Consider the following 19,172-nt stretch of genomic DNA (forward strand, 5'->3'; position numbering starts at 1 on the left):
TCCAGCTTGATGGACCATTCTCAGGATTTGTTTTTTTTTTTTTTTTGTTTTTGTTTTTTTTTTGTTTTGTTTGTTGGAATAGAGCGCTGATCCAGCTTGATGGACCATTCTCAGATTCAGCCTGGGAATGCAAAAGAAAGCATAAGGCTGACGAAACACCGTAGATTACAAAATGTAATGGTTGGCAAAAGGCTTACATAGGAATCATAGGAAATACAAGGCTAATAGTCCAGGGGCTGTGCGTGCCTTGCCCATACCCACAGTGAGGTTCTACAAACCATTTCTTGAAGAGAAAGGCCTGTAATTTCCAGACTGTATTTTAGAGCAGTCATCCATTTGTCTTCTAAACAATGTTTGAAAGCCAACAGGGAATCATACTGCTTAAAATACAAAGGTAGTCTGCTCCAGAGCTTGGAGAAGTGCTGATGTTGAACTTGTCTCTCTCCATTTAGTTTTCTTTATTCCCTGATGTAGACTGAGATCTCTTGTTCTACTGTTGGCTACACTATGTGACATACTGAGAAAAAGGCAGTCACAGATAATGGGATCCCTGAACCCATGGAAAGCAAGGCACAGCTCTCCCCTCTGGAGTCTGTATGACACTGAGTACAGGAAAAGTAATTCCAGCATTTCCTGACAGCTAAGATTATTGAGATCAAAGATTTATTTAGTTAGAAACTTCTATGTTTTTTAGATTTTTGTTAGTCAATGAGCTACATGCCAAGGGGTGAATTATATTGTGTAAGAGGGTCTGACCAGGGCAGAGTGCAGCAGAATCACTTCTTTACTTTTGGAATAGATGCCAATATACTTACTTACAATTTACTTTTGGAATAGATGGTGAGGATGCAGGGAGTAGAGGTGGTGAAGGTGGTTGAGTTTAAATACTTGGGATCAACAGTTCAGAGTAATAGTGAGTGTGGAAGAGAGGTGAAGAAGAGAGTACAGGCAGGATGTAGTGGGTGGAGAAGAGTGTCAGGAGTGATTTGTGACCGATGTGTACCAGTAAGAGTGAAAGGGTAGGTCTGCAAGAGGGTAGTGAGACCAGCTATGTTATATGGGTTGGAGACAGTGGCACTGACAAAAAGGAAGGAGTCCGAGCTGGACGTGCAGAGTTAAAGATGTTAAGATTTGCACTGGGTGTGACTAGGATGGACAGGATTAGAACTAAGTATATTAGAGGGTCCGCCCAGGTTGGAAGGTTTGAAGACAAAGCCAGAGAGGCAAGATTACATGCAGAGTATATTGAGAAAAAGATGCTAAGGATGACGCTGCCAGGTAAAAGGAAAAGAAGAAGGCCTAAGATAAGGTTTATGGATGTGGTGAGAGAGGACATGCAGTTGGTTGGTGTGACAAGAGCAAGATGCAGAGGACAGGAAGAAATGGAAACAGGTGATCCGCTGTGGTGACCCCTAACAGGAGCGGCTGAAAGAAGATGATGACTTTTGGAATAGATGCCCTTGGTAATTAGTTGTGAAACTTCAAAAACAATTCCTGACTAAAGTCACTATGTGGTGATCAAAGGAGAAGGGAGTCATTGGCCCTGGTGCCCAAGTCTGTGATTGCAGACTCGGAGAGAGAGAGTGATTGAAGAAATTCTTTTGTTTTCTGAAGGAGATGATACTGCATTTCATGGTCTTTAGTTTGAACCTCTTTTAGTGCACCTATAATCAACATTTGATAGTTCCATGTAAAGGGAGTTAGTAACATTGGTTGATTTTACAACTACACCCAGCTTTTAGTCCTCGGCGAATGTAGTCAAAGATCTGTGTTAATGTTCAGGTCAGAGAAATGCCAAAAAGGATGGGGCCTAGTACAGAACCCTGGGGAATGTAACTTAGTTACCTTTTCTTTAAGTGAGGAGGCATGACTGACCCTGACATGTGCTGTATCTTTGAGCCAGTTTGCAGTCCATCTCACCGCAGATATTTATGTGTATAGTTGTTGACCTATTTGTAATCCCAAAATGTGGTATGGTATTAATTGCTTTTGCTAGATCCCAGGTAGGCAGCATGAATAGAAAGTGACCATTGTCCACCTCCAGTGTGATCTTTACAAAGAAGGCCACAAGACTGAGAAAGCATGAACCACTGTTAACAAATTTTAATTGTTGTGGATTGAGCCTGATTAAATTCTTAATTAAAACCAAAAACCACACATCCTCATACTCAGTAAAAAATCTATTTCACTGGCAAACTCCGTCATTACTGTGCTTCTTCAAATAGGAAACCTAGAAGCCAAACCCGGCTCTCCCATAACCCAACATTCCACCACAATACATCTCGCACCAGACTCTCATTTGCCATCCTGACTGCTCATGACATCAAAAATAAATTAGACCAGATAAATGCCTTCGTCCTTCAGTACAATCCAGGCTTTCTTGCGGTCACTGAATTCTGGCTTAAGACCACTAACCCTAACTGTCAACACCCCCTTTCACTTATGAAGCACATGTACAGGTCTTTGGGGATTAGGCATGAGGAGGCGTGCTATGTAAATGTATGCCAGCAGACACTTGAAATACATGACTGTGGCAGTTTGAACCTCTGCTTTCATCCAAATCCAACACCAGAGTGCTGCATAGGCAGTAACTGCTTTTTTGGGGGTTTAGGGAGGCAGACAGTATTCCCGTATAGGACATGTGTATCCTCAAAATAATTGTCGTGTTAGTTTATTGTGAGCTACTATTTGGTCCTCTTTGAACATTAAGCCTTGGGCACAACTGATGTCTTCCTTGAAAGAAAAAAAAAAGACAGAAATTCTTTTCTTACTCATGATTTTCGTTGGGGGCCACAGTTGGTTTAAAAGGTTGGGAAAATGCTCTAAAATACATCCCAGAGCATTATAACCCCTATGGCTTCTGGGACCTCTGTCTTAATTGAGGTATTTTCTAAATGGTTATTAGTGTGGTGTGCTGGTCAGGAAAGGTCTATTGAAAGAATGCTAGGAAAACAAACTGAACAGCAACATTTCTTTCCTTAACCATAATTACTGTTCAAGTCATCAATGGATGAAAAAAAGATTGTGTAAAAAGTAAAAAAAAAAAAAAGAAGAAGAAACTTGAAAATGCACTTCTGAGTATATTGAATGGTTGTGGCTTCTTGAAAAAGCTAGAGAGTAAGGCAAATTTTGAGGAAAAGGAAGAACAAAATTAGTGTACATGGTATGGGGAGCCCAAAATATGGGGGATGTCACTAGTGGCTATGTGGGGGGGACAGTGCCTATGATGTCATTCTGCCCAAGTGCAGCCTGTATGTAGTTATTGTAATACATCATTGTTGCAAATAAATGTCAGTAACTGTGAATGTCCCTTTGTGAGTGGCCAACTTAGTGCTAGACATAGGACTGTTGTAATGTAAGCACATTGCAGCTACACGTCAGTCTGTGTGTACTACTCCTAAAAGTTTGCAGCATAAGAAGAGCATAAAGGTTGCTTAGGAGGGGTGGCAGTGACAAAGTGATAGACAAATTGGAAGTGCCAAGGGCCCCCGCAACTTGATATTTGCTGGGGGCTCTTATATACTAACACTGGCCCTGATTACAGTGCAGATTTAAGCTAGACAGTGAGGTAAAGCATTACATGATGTCTGTTCAGACCCTGAGTGTTGAATACGATTAAGCAATAACTCACATTGAGTAGTGGATAGTGCAGAGTTTACTCATGGCTGGTGTGGTTTGATTATAGTGGTAAAGCCTAAGCAAAGATAGAAAGCCAGCATTTGGTAGATCTACATTACTCACATTTGGGTGGGGGGGGGTGATTGCTGTTATACAATGACATTACTTACAAAATAAATTTCTTACTATTTTAAATGTTATTGTATCAAGGAACATATTCTGTCTGCCCTGTCTCTCTGGCTTGCTTGTTTTCAGCATGCATGTACATTGTAACGTTTGTATAGTAAATGGGAAATACTGCAATTGCTGCCACTTTTATATGTAGTTTGATTTATGTTAAGGTGTACTGTGTCTAGTAAGTTTAGTCTGCCCTTTTTTTTCTATTTCTAGCTAAAATCTTTTTTTTTTTTTATGTTCTATTATTCCTTTCATTGCTGGTTTGGGAAAAGTCTGGGTCTGCCATTATTTGTTTGAATTTTCTGATTAGATATTTTTGAGGTTCCCCCTTCCTTTTGCATGGTCATATAGCCATTATGAATAATAGCAGAATTATTGTTTTATGCTGCTTTACTTTTTATATTTTTTGTAGATGTTATTGCCTTTGTTTGAGCACTGGACTTCTTTCCATGAAGCGAACATGCATGGATGAACAGTTGCGTATTGTCATTTTATGGATATCAGTTACCTTTTATTGTATAATTTAAATTTAGAATGTGCAAACATTAATTCCCTTTTAGCTCTGGGTTTTTGATACTGATTTTGGGTGTTAGACAACATAAATTAGTAAGTACAGAAAATTGTACATGTAGAATATATTAATATGGTTATATAATGAATTCCTGAATCTTTGCAGCTAACTCAAGTATACCATAAAACATTTGCAGATAAATTGTTCAATTATTATTTCTGCTGCTTTAAACATGCATCGTCTACTATTCTGTTTAGGTGCGGGATGTCTGATTCCTAAAGAAGTTGTTCCTGCCATGCTGCAAGCTTTCCTTAATCACTTATCTAAGCAGAGTTCTACAGTGTTAAAGTCGATCTTCATATCTGTTTTTGAAGACAGAGTCTACAATGAATTTATTGATGGCCTGAAGGAGTGGGGACAGGCACAGGTATGCAGGTTTTGTTCTTTTGATGCGAATGGTTAAATCAAACATTCCTTATGAATGCTTTAATCAGAATGATTAAACATTAAAAATGCAATATAAAATTAGTCCCAAACTTTCAGAAAAGCAATGGTTGTTTGGTGTGGCACAACTTTATTATCTTGTATATTATTTTTCTTAAATGCATTGGTCATACTGTGTTAAACTTTAACACCTAAAGTGTAAGCGTTTTAATATTCATGTTGTATACCAACCCCTTAATAGATAAGGCAGTAATACCACTTTCAAATCAAATTTAAGTATTCAAATATCTACTTAATTAACAAAAATAAGCTGTTTTGTCTATATATTGGATTTCCATAGACAATCTTAATCTTGACATTAAATAAATGATAAAACTAAATGTCTGAAGAGGTCCAAGGCATAAATGAAAGTGCTAGCATTTTTTTATTTTTTAGCATTTGTGCCACTTTTCCTATTTTCTAGTTAATTCTTTATTTTGTGTTTTTTTACTGAGTTGACTACTTGATTCCTTAGTAGAGGTTTCTTTCTTAATTCAGTATCCAAATATCTGCATAATTACTCTTATTTCTGTATTCATTATTCATGTGGACAAGCCATGTTTTATGTAAGGATGGAAATTAAATATGAGTGACAGTAAATCTATGTTTTATTAGGAATGCTGCCAGTTCAGTCTCTATCTACCTTTTCAGCTGAATCTTCAGAAAGTACCCAGCCTGTGTACAAAACTCTAACTTATAAATTATTTTTTGAAATTCTCCTTCCCCCGAATGGAGCATTTCCACTTAGTAGCGTGCATCCACAAACACCCTCCCATCTTGGAATCCATACAGTTATTTTGCCTAAAGTTGTTACTGTGTTCAGTAAGACCATTCCATTCTCTCAGCAACCGGACATGCTACCAACTATGCTGGGTGACCCTCCCCTGTTCAAAGGAAAACTATCTTTGTATGTCCAGCTCCTTAGTTATGTTTTTCTCTTTGTCCTCTGAACCCCAGGAAGCACGCCACAAAGGAACCTTCTTACTCTCTCTTATCTGTCCTATGCTCCTGCCTATCTCACTCTCAGCCCCAGTTCTTGTACCTTTACAGTATCGTAGCTGGTAGTTAGCTCTCTTTCGCTTCAGCTGCTGCTCTCTCACTGTGCCAGTACTGCACATAGTTAACTCCTGCTATCTACTTCTGTAGTATTTCCTCTGCTATTCTAGTACTGTTCACACTTTTACATAGCCAAAAACCTCTTCTTTTCAGTTATATTTAGCCTCTGTCTGTGTACTGTCTGGACCATATCGCACCTTTGCCGCCCACACTACATACGACTCAGAATCTGTCAGTTGCTACAGGTTGATCTTCTTACCTTCAAGCATTTTTTCACTGGAGATAGTTTTTATTGCTGCCTGTTATTACAGGCTTTCTGAAAACCAGCGCATCCCACTCCATTCACCTTCTGCTGCACTCCGGGCTCACTCCTCTCCCCTACACTTCCCCCAATTTCCACCCACCACAAAACCACTCCCACTTTTCACATAGCCAATCAGACTGCCCTCCACCCGCAACACCACTCCCACTCTACACATAGCCAGTCAGACTGCACTCCACCCATTACTCTTCTAACTACTTCCCTCCCAAACTCTAGTTAGATTCCATCCCACCTCGACTGCTATTCTCTCACCTGCCTTCCACAGTTATCTGTCTACATTCACTCACCAATCCACATAACACTTCCCTCCTTCTATACCACATCCCTTCTCCACACTACACTATTACTATGCACACCTTACCAGCACAGCCACTGCTGTTAATACTGCTCCCCTTCTCCCTCTACCTTTCTACTATACCTTACTTGCCTCCCTGACTTCTTATTCCCCTCCTTACCACATAACCTCCACTCTCCACAAAAAGATCCCTTCTACTCAGCCCACATTTCTCCACATTTATACCACACCAATGATTCCCTACTATTTAGCAGAAAACTGCTTGCCATCTCAAATCTAGTCCCCATCCCTCTCAACCCATATCCCTCTTTCTTTTCTCCCCTCAATTCCTAATCTGAGGAACCTAAAGGAATATTATCCCTTTTCAACTAATCGTCATCCTACTTTGTGGAGACATTCATCCTAACACCCTGTTAACTATAATACTCACCCTATTTCCACACCTTCCCCCTCTTTACGCAAGTCTCTCCTTTTCGCTACCATTAATGCCCAAAGCCTCTGCAATAAACTACATAATTTTCATGCTTGGCTATCCCATAATTACCCTGATATTCTATCAGTCTCTCAAGCATGGCTTAAATTGCACCTGAAAGATTCTGAAATCACCCCCCCCAACTGTAGAATCTTAAAAAATGATAGAATTCAAAAGAAAGGGGGTGGAGTAGCCCCCACTCGTTTCCTCCTCCCTAACGGTAACACCTTACACCAACCCCATACCTCAATACACTCCAGCTGAAATAACTGTAGCCCTTCTAAAAATGAACAATCACAAAAACAGTCATAGCCTCCCTGTATATCCCACCTGGAAACAACATCTCCATTCTTGAAGACATTCTCTCCTGGTTCTCATCTAAGTAATGAAGCCATTATCCTAGGAGATGTCAGCATCAACTGGGAATTCTATTCACTCTTCCACTACCTCCCAGAATATAAACCTATACAATTTCTGTTAACTAATCCACTCTCCTACCAGACCTAATACTCCTCAGCTACTGTTCTGGACTGGATATTAGTTACCCATTCCAACAATATCTCTGATAGTGGCACCTTGCCCGATTCCCTCAGCGATCATCTTCCTACCTTCGTGCGTTACTCGCCTTTCCCACTACACCTACAACATAATCTCAGTGTGTACTCTCACAAATTTCAACCTCAAATCCTTCTCAGACACCCTAAAACAAATAAACTGGAACCCTCTGAAAACTCTCCCCATCGACAATGCTGTTACTTACTTTAATGCTACATTCAGAAACCTACTAAACAGCTTTGCTCCTCCTCGAACTAAGAGTTAAATCCAAAACCACCCCCTGGCTTTCTAAAGAAACTATAACCCTCATGCATACCCGAGATAAATCATGGAAACTCTACCAGAAATACAAAACTCTTAACTCCCCTATCGAATAACAAACAACTCCATAATAGTGAAAAAGCAAATTGCTTCTGACTGCAAATCTTACTATTCTAAGCTCCAAAATAATTGCATATCCAATCTCAAGAAATTTTGGAGTAGCATCTCTGCCCTCCTTACTTCCGGCATGAAAGACAACCCTTGCCCAAGCTCTCCTGACAGTATCATAGCCACAAAATGTAACTCCTTCATAGACTCACTAACCAAGCTCACAACATCCTTCACTAACAACTCATCAACCCCTCCTCTATAGCTCACACCCACAACTCTTCTCCTTCAGACTCCAATACCAACCACCCTCCTCCCTTCACCCTTAAACCCGTTCCTATCAATAGTATAAAAAAACTCCTCAAATTAAAACCATGCTCTAATGCCACAGACAACTTACTCTCTAACTTTTTCAGTTTAGCTGCTGATGGTATAGCTCTCCCCATATGTATTCTAATCAATCACTCCATCCAAGAATCCTATATTCTCCTCCTCTGGAAGAAATTCTTTCATTCTGTTACACAAAGGGGGCAACAAGACTGACATCTCCAACTTCCACCCTATAGCTGTTCTCTCCCCTAGCTCTACAGTTCCTAAAAATGTATTCATCTGCAACTTTTACCTTCCCTTTTAGACAACCACCTACTGTCCCCATCATGACATGGATTCAGACCCGGACACAGCACCACCACAGCCCTCCTTCCCTTCCTTGATTACGTTAACCACACTTGTAACTTGGGTAATATCATATCTACACTCCTCCTAGATCTATCCAAGGCCTTCAATACCATTTCCCATCGCCTAATCCTGTCAACTTAACCTTTCCTCTTCCTCCATCAGTTGGTTTTCCAGTTATCTCTCAAACAGGCAACAGGCTGTCAAGTGGAAAAACTGTGCCTCTTCCTACCTTGACACCCTGATAGGTGTCCCCCAAGGTTCTATCCTGGGCCCTTTACTATTTAACATCTTTATTAACAACTTTTATCACTGTATCACAAACATTAAACTTGTGCAATACGCCGATGATTCTATCATCATCTGCTCCACTGAATCTCTCCCCAAACTCATGCATTTAACTCAAACTGCCCTTCACAGCACCGAAACATGAATGTAAAACAATCACCTAGCTCTCAATGCATCTAAACCCAAAATTGTGATCTTTACCCCATCCAAAAATATCAAAATAGACAAGTCCTTCTGCATTGTAAGCAAAAACTTGACTCCAGTAAAAAAAAGTCCCCCATACTAAGCTTCTAGGTGTCCTTATTGATGAACATCTAAAGTTTGACATTCATCTTCAAACTGACATCAGGTACACCCACCAGAAGCTCAATGTGCTTTATTGGCATAATCGCTACCTTACCTCTTCAACTAAGCTCACCCGGTCTACCACTTAGCACCTTCCCTCTCTCATGTATGGGGCCCCTCTCCTTACCAATCTTCAAGCCACCCTCAAGTCTAAATTGACATCCTGCTATAATAAAATCTCCAAGTTTGCTTCCAGCACCAAATCCTCCTCACACCATTGCAATGCCTTATACTCCTTGAACTGTCTGGAGCTCCCAAACTATCTCCTTTATATTCAGCTCTCTGCTACTCGTAAACTTATCCTCAAGCCATCCCAATGCCTTTCCCTCACCTCAGTCCATACTATGCATCTCCCTGACCAATCTCTCAGGTCTAATAATTAGAATTTCCTTGAAGTTCATAAACCTTTACATACACCTGGAGAATCCCTGTTGTCTTTTTCTCTAGCAAGAAAATGGAACTCACTTCCCCCACATGTCCGAACTACCCAGAATCACTCCACTTTATAGACTTTGCTCCACTCCTAACGCTCTTCTACTTGGGAATGCTCCTGCTCTCACCCCTCCTACCCCTCTCCCATCTACTCCAACTTCCATCAATCTTTCTCTCAAAAAATTCTGTCACCAGCCTTATTCTATTCCTTCATCTCTCTCTTACGACTACTGACTCCTTTCTCACCTTGGTAGCAGTCTCTGGCATTCCACACAACTTCTGAATGCCTATTACTTCATATTGTTCCTGAATCTATCATCAATTGGCATACTATACAGTCCTATTTGCTACTCCCACCACTACACCAATAAGTCTTTATTAATTCTCAAAGCTGTGTATAAGTTGTATCACATAAGACATTGTATTAACTCCTGCTGATTTTTGTTTTTACTATTGTAATAAATTTGGATTAATTCTGTTGTAATTCTTGTTAATGTTATGTAGTAATGTATGTACACAGAGCTTTTCTCCCCGGGCCTCCATCGAAAAAGATCTCTTCTTGACCAAATGGACTTTCCCAGTTAACAAACTGCAAATAAATAATTTTTTTTATGCTTGCATTCTTCTGTTGGGATCCCTAGTAGTCCATGCAGCCTGACTCTTAACAGCACACGCACAGCCCCTCATTGCTATATTAAGCACTGCAATACACTAACATGTAAATGGTTACATTAAATGTTCACAGAAAGCCACAGTTAAATATGAAATTATAAACTGCCAACACTACCCTCACACTCTTGCTAACACAGTACATGATTATAAAACATATTTCAGCATTAAATTAATAAATATATAATATACTTAATATTTGTATTCCTATACAAAAATGACAATTGCAGTCATCATAGAACCTCAAGAATTCCACTCTGTGCTATAAAAAAAAATGTAGTTCTTTCAGTAAAATAACAAGAAAAACCTAAAGAACTCAAAAATGTAACAAAAGCCTGCAAAGAAAATCCAAACTCCATATCAGTGAACAGCTCTACCAACACTGGACTGGAACTGATGACCTAAGGAATAAAACCTATCAAAAATAGTGCAGTAAAATGTATAGCATATAAATAAAATAACATTACATTAAGATGCACCTGAAACTAGCTCACCTCCAGCTGTCACACAAGACCAAGACTTAAACGTGCTATCAAAAGCTAAAAATACTGCATTGATGAGTTTTGACGATATCCCTGGATGCATCTTAAATAGCATGATGCACAACTTAGCTACACCCCTAACAAGACTGTTCAGTCTTGGCTTCCATACAGATTTTGTACCAAACAAATGCCGAATGACTGCAGTCATTCCCCTACATTAAGGAGGCTCTTCCATAGACTCATAAGTCTGACCAGCCTCATGTGGAAAGCCCTGGAAAGACATATGTAACCAGTCAGGACATAAGGAAGCTCTAAACACTGGATCTGTCTCAGTTTGGATTCATCATTGACAGATCATACTTAAACGTTGTGGATTTTTTTGAAAATGTCACCAAAGCAAGGGATGAAGGCAAAATGGTACACATCACATACCTCGACCTGGCCAAAAGTTTTTGGCATAATTCCCCATTTAGACATAGTAGAAAAACTAAAACTGGAAGTAAACCCATATGTCACCCACTGGATTGCAACTGCCTCACAGGTAGGGTGCAGGAAATCAAAACAGGGAAAGTTACCTCCCACAAAGAGACCAGTCTCCAGTGCAGTCCCCTAGGGTTCTGTGCTAGGACCTCTCCTGTTTGGTATCTACTGTATTGAAGCCAATACCAAAGGACTCTGCTGACTAAGTCTGCCGATAACTGCAAGCTAGGAGCATTCATTGAATTCTCAAGTCACTTGACCATCCTGCAAGGAGGTTTGTCCCAAATAAATATCTGGTGCCAAAATCATGGACTTAATCTACCCCAGGGAACTATGACATTAACAATATACCCCTGAAAGTTATCCCAGTTGTTTGGGATTTGGGAACCTATGTGGACAGTGACCTAACTTTTGACCAATTTGTGTCTATTGTTAAAACAGTTCTATATCACACAGCTTATAATCAAAGGGATTATGTTTAGATCTAGGGATGTCATTGCCCTCCTTTATGCAGCCCTCATTAGGCCAGTCATATGCAGTTAATTTAGTTTGCACAAACCTCTTAATGCAAGCAATTAGAATAATTCATATTGAACACTGTCACAAAGCCAAAAAAATATTTGAAGTCATGCTTTACTTTACAAAAATCAGACTTGTGGAAGTTTTGTATTTTGGACAGTTGTTGCTTTCTGGACTGCTTTTCTATAGTTTTGGAAAGTAGTAGAACAGGTCAACAGCGTCAAGTATCTGGGAGGGGTGGTTAAGAAAGGAAGTCTGAATGAGGAGGTCAAACCTAGAATTAGAGGGGCAGCAGTCAACTGGCACAGTGTGCAAAGGGGTGTTGTATGACAGAAGAATGCCAAAGAAGTAGAAATGCAAGGTGTATAAAATAGTGGTGCAACCAGTACAGAAACCTGGTCAGGGAAGGCAGAGCAGTTGAAGACAGAGGTGATGGAGATAAATTACCTGAGACAGGTGGTAGGATGCACACTGTGGGATAGATGAAGAAATAACATTAACATAAATATAAAATAACAAGAGCAGAGGCCAAAAAAGCTGCAGTTGCAGAGAATGTCAGAAAGCAGATTGTGGTGGTTTGGCCATGTGCAGAAAAGCAAAGACAATCATATGAAAATGATTTAGGGTAAACGGGAAGAAAGCAAGAGGAAATAAGGGCATCCAGCAAAGAGGTGGATGGATTGTGTGAGAGAAGATGTGACAAACGTGAGTACTGAAGAAGGCAGGAGAATGGCATTGAATAGAGAGAGATGGTGACCGTTAACTCGACACCCAGACCCCACATAGAAAAATAGGAAAGAGGGGATTGATGATGATGGTAGTTTATTTTGTACTTGTTTCAAATCTGTTTGATATGTTCACTTGTGTTATTACCCATTCTTTACTCTTGTATGTTAGACTACGTCCTTGTTTAGTAGTCATTGTCTTAAATCTTTTTTCCCCTGTGTACTGTCTTTCAGCTATAATCCATTGCACCATGGCACAAGCCATATACATTATCCTAAACATTACTGTTTAGCTGAATGATGTCATTTCAGGGTTTTAATTTTAATAGCTTATTAATATGAAGCAAAGACGTAAATAGTTTATATGCAGAAAGGACACACATCATGGAACAATAACTGTGAGATTTACATGAATAGCTTCTGACACTATTACATGCTTAATTATAAAAGCATGCATGTTTGCATATATATGACACTATTCCAAAAAATAAGCTTATGTGAGATCATATAATGGGTATAACTATTAAGTACAGAAATTAACATGTTTGTATTTATGCATATAACTATAAAATATGCAATACTTCTATAGTTTGATGAATACTTCATACACTAATCATTTTTCAACAAATATTTGTTTTATATATTTGTTAATGTTTGATTACCGGGAAAGTCCAACAGGGCAGGAACCCATTTTCAGTGGAGGCTTGCGGAGAAAAGCTTCAAATTATTACCAAACAATTTAAGAACAATAATTTTACAATCTTCCAAAATAATACAAAAACATCTACTGTTTAAATATTTATACCAAATTAGACACAATATGAAAACATTGGTTAAGAACAGATGCATGTTATTTGATGATGATTTAATATTTACAGAAATTTTAGACAGATTATAGAGAAATTAAAGGTAAGCTAGTATAACACAAACGGGAATTGTGATATGAAGCGAGAGAAAAGCAGGCTTATGGTATATTTATAGAAAAAGCCAGGTGGGAGAAATTGATAGAAACAAGGAAATGAGTGAAGAAGGGAGAGTAATGAGATATAAGGTATGAATAGGTGTTTGTTCATATTTAGGGATGTAGTTTATCCTGGTGTTGAGCAAGGACCATGCCGGTTTTGGCTAGGGTATCTTTCAGAATAATTTTGAAGGAGGGGAGGAAGGGTATTCACCTGATGAATAAAGGTAAGGAGTTCTAGGCCTTAGCAACGTGGTACGAGTAAATACATGGTAAAATGTGTATGATCTCATTATGAAGAGCAAGTCCATCAATTGTAATGTGTGTTAGTCTACCGGATTTTATAAACCTTATTTTAAGGGTGGTATTGAAAAATATACAGTTATTGTATCCGTATCTAAAATTTACTATAAATACCACCTCAGGTCTCCCCTGAGAAGAGGTCACTGGCTTAGTGGGACTAGACCACTCAACAAAGGATAAATAAAACTAAATTAAAAAAAATACTAACTTAAAATAATGCATGGTATTATTTTTGATTGTGTATCAGAGTAATACAATTGTCACTGATTTTTGTGCATAACTTGATAGGTTCAGCTTAATATAAAATGAATGCAAACCATGATCCATTTAGAAACAAAGAACATTGGTTCAGCTTACATGTCTAGTACAAGAATTGTACATGCTGTGTAGTTGGTGTGCCTTGATGCAGTGGTTAGGATGCACCATTATCTTTATGTACTAAGCTTTAGGGTACAAAGGGGTATGATTTAATAATTTAAGTAATCATCAGGCAGCATAAAGCTAACGTGCATCTCTCATTAACAGTTCTAAGTGTACCCAGTAAATGTTTGACTGTAGTGTATATCAGGTAATTGTTCTCTCTAATGTGTCCTTTCTTAGCTATAATTATTCACTGCCTGCATTATGACAGCCAAAGTTGACTCTGTCCACCAGATGACACAGACCTTAGTACTGACCTGGTTTTATTTTAAATTTACTTTCCATACTCTTGTCATCCAGTTGGCAACTCAGCACGTAAAAATCAACTGCCAATCATTAGCGGACCGGAGTTCCGCTGTGGCGACCCCTAACCGGGAAAAGCCAAAAGGCACAACAACAACTCTTGTCATCCAGTGTGAAATGTATACGATCCTATATAAATGCAGTCGACACTAGTTAAAAAAGTAAAATCATGATCAATGAGGTTTTTCATAAGTTGTATACACTCATATGCCACAACTACGTATACAGTTTTATTGATGGTGTACATTTCAAATGTCTGTAATCAAATAAGTTAAGAAATATATAAATGTTGCCATAGTAATGTATTTCATCTCATTGCTGTCAGACAGATATGCTGCAACACATTGCAACCCACATGCATCTTACGCACGCACACACTCTTATACTCCATTAACTATCAAAAAAAGTGCTTACTGTTTTTCAGGCTTGCTGGCAATGGATAGTTTAGATTTTAAATAAAAAAATGTATTTAATAAAAAACATTTCTCTCGCAATTGCAATCCCACCTATAAATTGCTAGATTTTCTTTCAGTTGTGATTCAGGATGACATGAGCACCAGCTTAAGCTAATGTAAAAGACTGTTTACTGTTTCATCTAACATCTGGTATAGTCCCCATTGTAATGTTTGTAAATCTCTGAAACGGTAGAGGAGCCCATTATAACGTGTAATCACCTTATTCTCTCTGGGGTGAATATAGATAAATGCTGAGCTGTTTTAAAATAGCCCAGATGAGTCAGCTGAAATAGGAAAGTCTATGATTTAATAAACATACACACTCAAGTTACTTTGGGAGAGCTGCATCCCAGTACTATAAGCCAACCATAAAGAACTATCAACATTAAAAAATAAAAATTCAGGGCTTACTTTTCCTTGATCCTGCTCCAGGGGTTTCATGTATGCATAGTTCTTTATGTAAGTGTGTGATGCCACAAGGAGACAAGAAGTTTGCTGCTTACATTATGTGCCTCAGTGTATTACCTTCCTTCTACCTGTCTCATGACTGGATACCTCTCTAGTGTTCCTCTCTACTGCCTACTCCAGTTGTCCAGTCCATGGGACCACAACTCTGTCTGTGAAAAGAACTTTCATTTCAGTGAGTAGTCTGTCATATTTTTAGTATTTGGAAATTGCCCCTTCCCCAGCATCAGGTGTCTAATAATGAAGTGCCTTTAAAAGTAAGAAAGAAAAGCAACTGATTTGTAGCTCAGTATCTCATGGACCAGTTAAAGGGATGCTGTACTTCAGTAGCAAAACTAATGGATGCTGAACCAGCTGGCACTCTAAAACTATCTGGACAGAAATGTTTACAAATCATCTTTGTGGCTGCTTGAACTGCCTATTGTATCTGCTGCTGATGGACACCTTAATACAAAAGTTTGCATTTCTGCTTAAAAAAATAATGGGTGCTGTTGAACCATCTGGGAAAATGGCTACTTAATTAGCAAGCTCTTTTTCTTGTCATAACACTGTGTCTGAAGACAGTGTTACAAAGTAAGTTTTGCATGTAGGAGGAAAGGAGAAATGCAGTACAGAGTCCAGATGGTTGGTCAGTGTACTTATTTTGCCAGAAGAGACTAGAAATTTTATTTATTTATTGACTGATTGACATTCGTTTACTGGGAAAGTCTAAATGGGCACATGCGTCCTTTTTCAGCAGAGGCTCTGGAAGAAAAGATCCAAGGTATATTTATTGTAATCCAATATTTACAATACATTTTATAATGCTGTTTCAGTGAATACATAGTATAATTATCAGTATAATAAAAACCTCTTTGAATAGTCACAAGCATTAATATACAAGCATTGTACTGTGAATTTACAGATACAGGAGTAGCATATACGGACTAATTTAAGAAATGCATTAGAGTGAGGTATTAGAGGGGATAAGCAAGTTTCCCATTCGATTGCTACTTCTCTATTAATAGTTTATTTGGCTGTGCTAATTAGAAGTGGGTTTAAGTACAACAATAAAGTGAAGTATTAGAAGGGGATATGCAGGTTAAGTGATTTAATCCTTTAAAGGGAGGCATAAGAAGGTGATGAAGGGTGCTAGAAAAATTATTCCCAGATGAGGAACAGAGACAAAGCCAGCAGACAGAGAGGAAGTCTTTTTAGTAATGGTTTGAAAAGATGAAATAGACTTGACAGATATAGGAATTTTATTCAAGTTCTACCTATATTATTGGAATAGAGACTGACCCCAGTAACCCTTTGTGGTCTGTAGATGGTAAGCAGTTGTTTATCATTTGATCAATGAGAAACAGTTTAGTAGATAGTACTGGAGTATGGGGCTAATTGCTGGGCAAGTGAATGGGGGTTATGGATGTGTTTTAGTGCTAAACAGTGGTGGGTCTGGTAAGGTTTGCTGTAAGTGAATATGGAGACTTTGTTGCAGCATTGTTCAAGTTTAGAACTAAGTGAGGCTTGTAGGATGGTTATGACAGTGGCTCCATATTGGAGAGAGAGTAATAGAAAAGCAGCAGCCAAAGTTTGTAAGGACTTTCCTTACTCTATGTAGGGTACCTAGTTTTTGATGGAATTTCTAGATTTTGCTGTGGATATGTAAATCAAATTTAGGATTGTACTGATTGCCATGCACTGTAGTTTTGTATTTCAGGTAACTTCAATCATTGTATTTAGGAAGACATTTTGAAGGTCGTTATTCATGGAAATTAGATTTTGGAAGAAAGAAAAGTATTTATTTATTTATTTATTTATTTTGAGTGTAGTAGCAGGTGAATATTTTGTGGCCAACTTTCAACATATTTAAAAGCTTCTTCATTAATTCTCTGAAGCTGTATTAGGTTGTTGGAAGGCATATTAGGGTAGACTCATTAGTGTATTGTATGAGGGAAGCTTGCTGAGAAGATTTATGTAGATTGTTAGGGAATATATTGAAGAGCAGAGGACCAAGAATGGAGCCCTGTGCCATGCCAGTATTGACAGTAAGGAATGGAAAAAAGGCGGAGAGCCATTTAACAGACTGTTATCTATCGATTTAAATAGTTGCTAAACCAGAGTAGTATTGATTGCAATAGCCTGAGAAAGACCAAAATGGATTATTGTGACAAACCAAGTCAGAGAGAAAATGAAAATTGTACGAAGAAGAACTCTGACTGCAGATATGCTAAGCTATTAATTAAAATGAGAACATAAAATGCAAAGTTTTCAGGTAATACCCTTCTTCAGTGCTAATAAACAAAAAAAAAAAAATCTACCACAATTTATAATAAAATTCAGACAATCACATCACATACCAATGAAAGTATTAATAGTCATGAAAAAGAACACTAATACATTTTTCTTGTATAGCATTATAAGATCACCAAATTAATTAAATATAAATCAATAATATTGCATCTCTTTCTTGGTTAAAACAGTTTAATGATAGGTTGAATTTTATTATAAATTGTGTTGGATGTTTTTTGTTTATTAGCACTGAAGGGTGTCACCTGAAAGCTTTGCATTTGTTCTTGCATTTTATGTTCTTGTTTTAATAAATAGCTTGACGTATTTGCAGTTGGAGTTATTCTTTGTACAATAGCCTGAGGAAGACAGTTGATAGAGGATTTTTTTTTTGTAAGAGATTAGATCAAATTTTTAGAGAGATCAAGGAATACAGTAGAAATGAGTTTGCCTTTGTCTCTGACTTTAATAGTAGCCCCAAATGTTAATAAGCCCATGGTAGTGATATGGACTGGTCTATAACTATGCTGTGAGGGGATCAGGAGTTTTTTTCTAAAGGATGAGTTCAAGCAGTTGCTTGTGAATGTACTTCTCCAGAAGTTTTGACAAAGGGGATAATATGACAATAGGTTTGAAACTGATTAGATCAGATAAGGTTTCCCCTTTATGAAGGGGATGATTAAGAATTTTTCCATAGAGAAGGAAGGTACGATTCCTTGATGCATCTATTAATTAGAACAGACACAGGATAGGCTGTGAAACTGATAGTCAACTTGAGGTATTCTGCTGGGAGATCATCTGCTGAAGGGTAACAGGGTTTCAGTTTAAGGAGTATAGCAATTTGATCTAGGAAGTCTGGCTGGGTTTTAGGGTGGAACAGGGGGAATGCTTTCTGTCTGAGGAGAGGATTTTTAGGTGAAAAATCTAGTAGAGGCTTTATTTAGTAAGGCCAGACTGCTAGAGTTGGTTGCTCGGGTGGATGTAAAAGATCCCACGGCACCTATTGAAAAAAGTAGGGAAAGTTTTCTGATGCCCTGACCAAATTTCCCCTACTAGTATAAATGCCCACTTTGGGTCTCCCCTGAAAAGAGGCAACTAGCATAGTGGGACTAACCTGATCAACAGAAGGAAAACAAATAAAATGTGTGTTTAAACTGAGCAGCTATTTCAGTGGGAGTGTTAATTCGGGGCAGAATTTGAATGCGTCTTTTTGTTACGTAGTTCTTTATGTATTGTAGGTTTTGGGGATGTGTGTGTTTTAGCCATTTTTTCCAATCTGTATCATGCATTAGTTACCTGCTTTGTGTGGATAACCAAGGAGTACAGTTATTCTTTACTCATTTTGTTCTAGATGAAGCCAGTCTGTTGGGGGCTTTCATGAAAAGTGTGTACAACTTCTTTAAGTGGAATATTTTTCAGGATAGAACAGTTAAAGAAGCTTAGTATTCTATTAAATTTATCAGGTTAAAATTAGTGAGATTACGGGGAGATTAATTGAGTGTTATTTGACATGATGGGTACCGA

The 19,172-nt window shown here is 38.3% G+C and overlaps 1 protein-coding gene across 1 annotated transcript in view; it reads left to right on the top strand.

The window, feature by feature from the left end:
* LOC122804788 (protein mono-ADP-ribosyltransferase PARP14-like) overlaps window positions 1-19,172 on the top strand; it is a gene marked incomplete in the record, with an annotated part of 1,493,437 nt that overhangs the window by 825,336 nt on the left and 648,929 nt on the right. Inside the window, 1 exon segment of the mRNA XM_044074882.1 lies at window positions 4,564-4,733. Coding sequence (XP_043930817.1) covers window positions 4,564-4,733 — 170 coding nt within the window.

This window comes from Protopterus annectens, chromosome 6.part0 (assembly GCF_019279795.1).
Source record: "Protopterus annectens isolate FY-2018-M chromosome 6.part0, PAN1.0, whole genome shotgun sequence".
Classification (NCBI taxonomy): Eukaryota; Metazoa; Chordata; order Ceratodontiformes; family Protopteridae; genus Protopterus; species Protopterus annectens.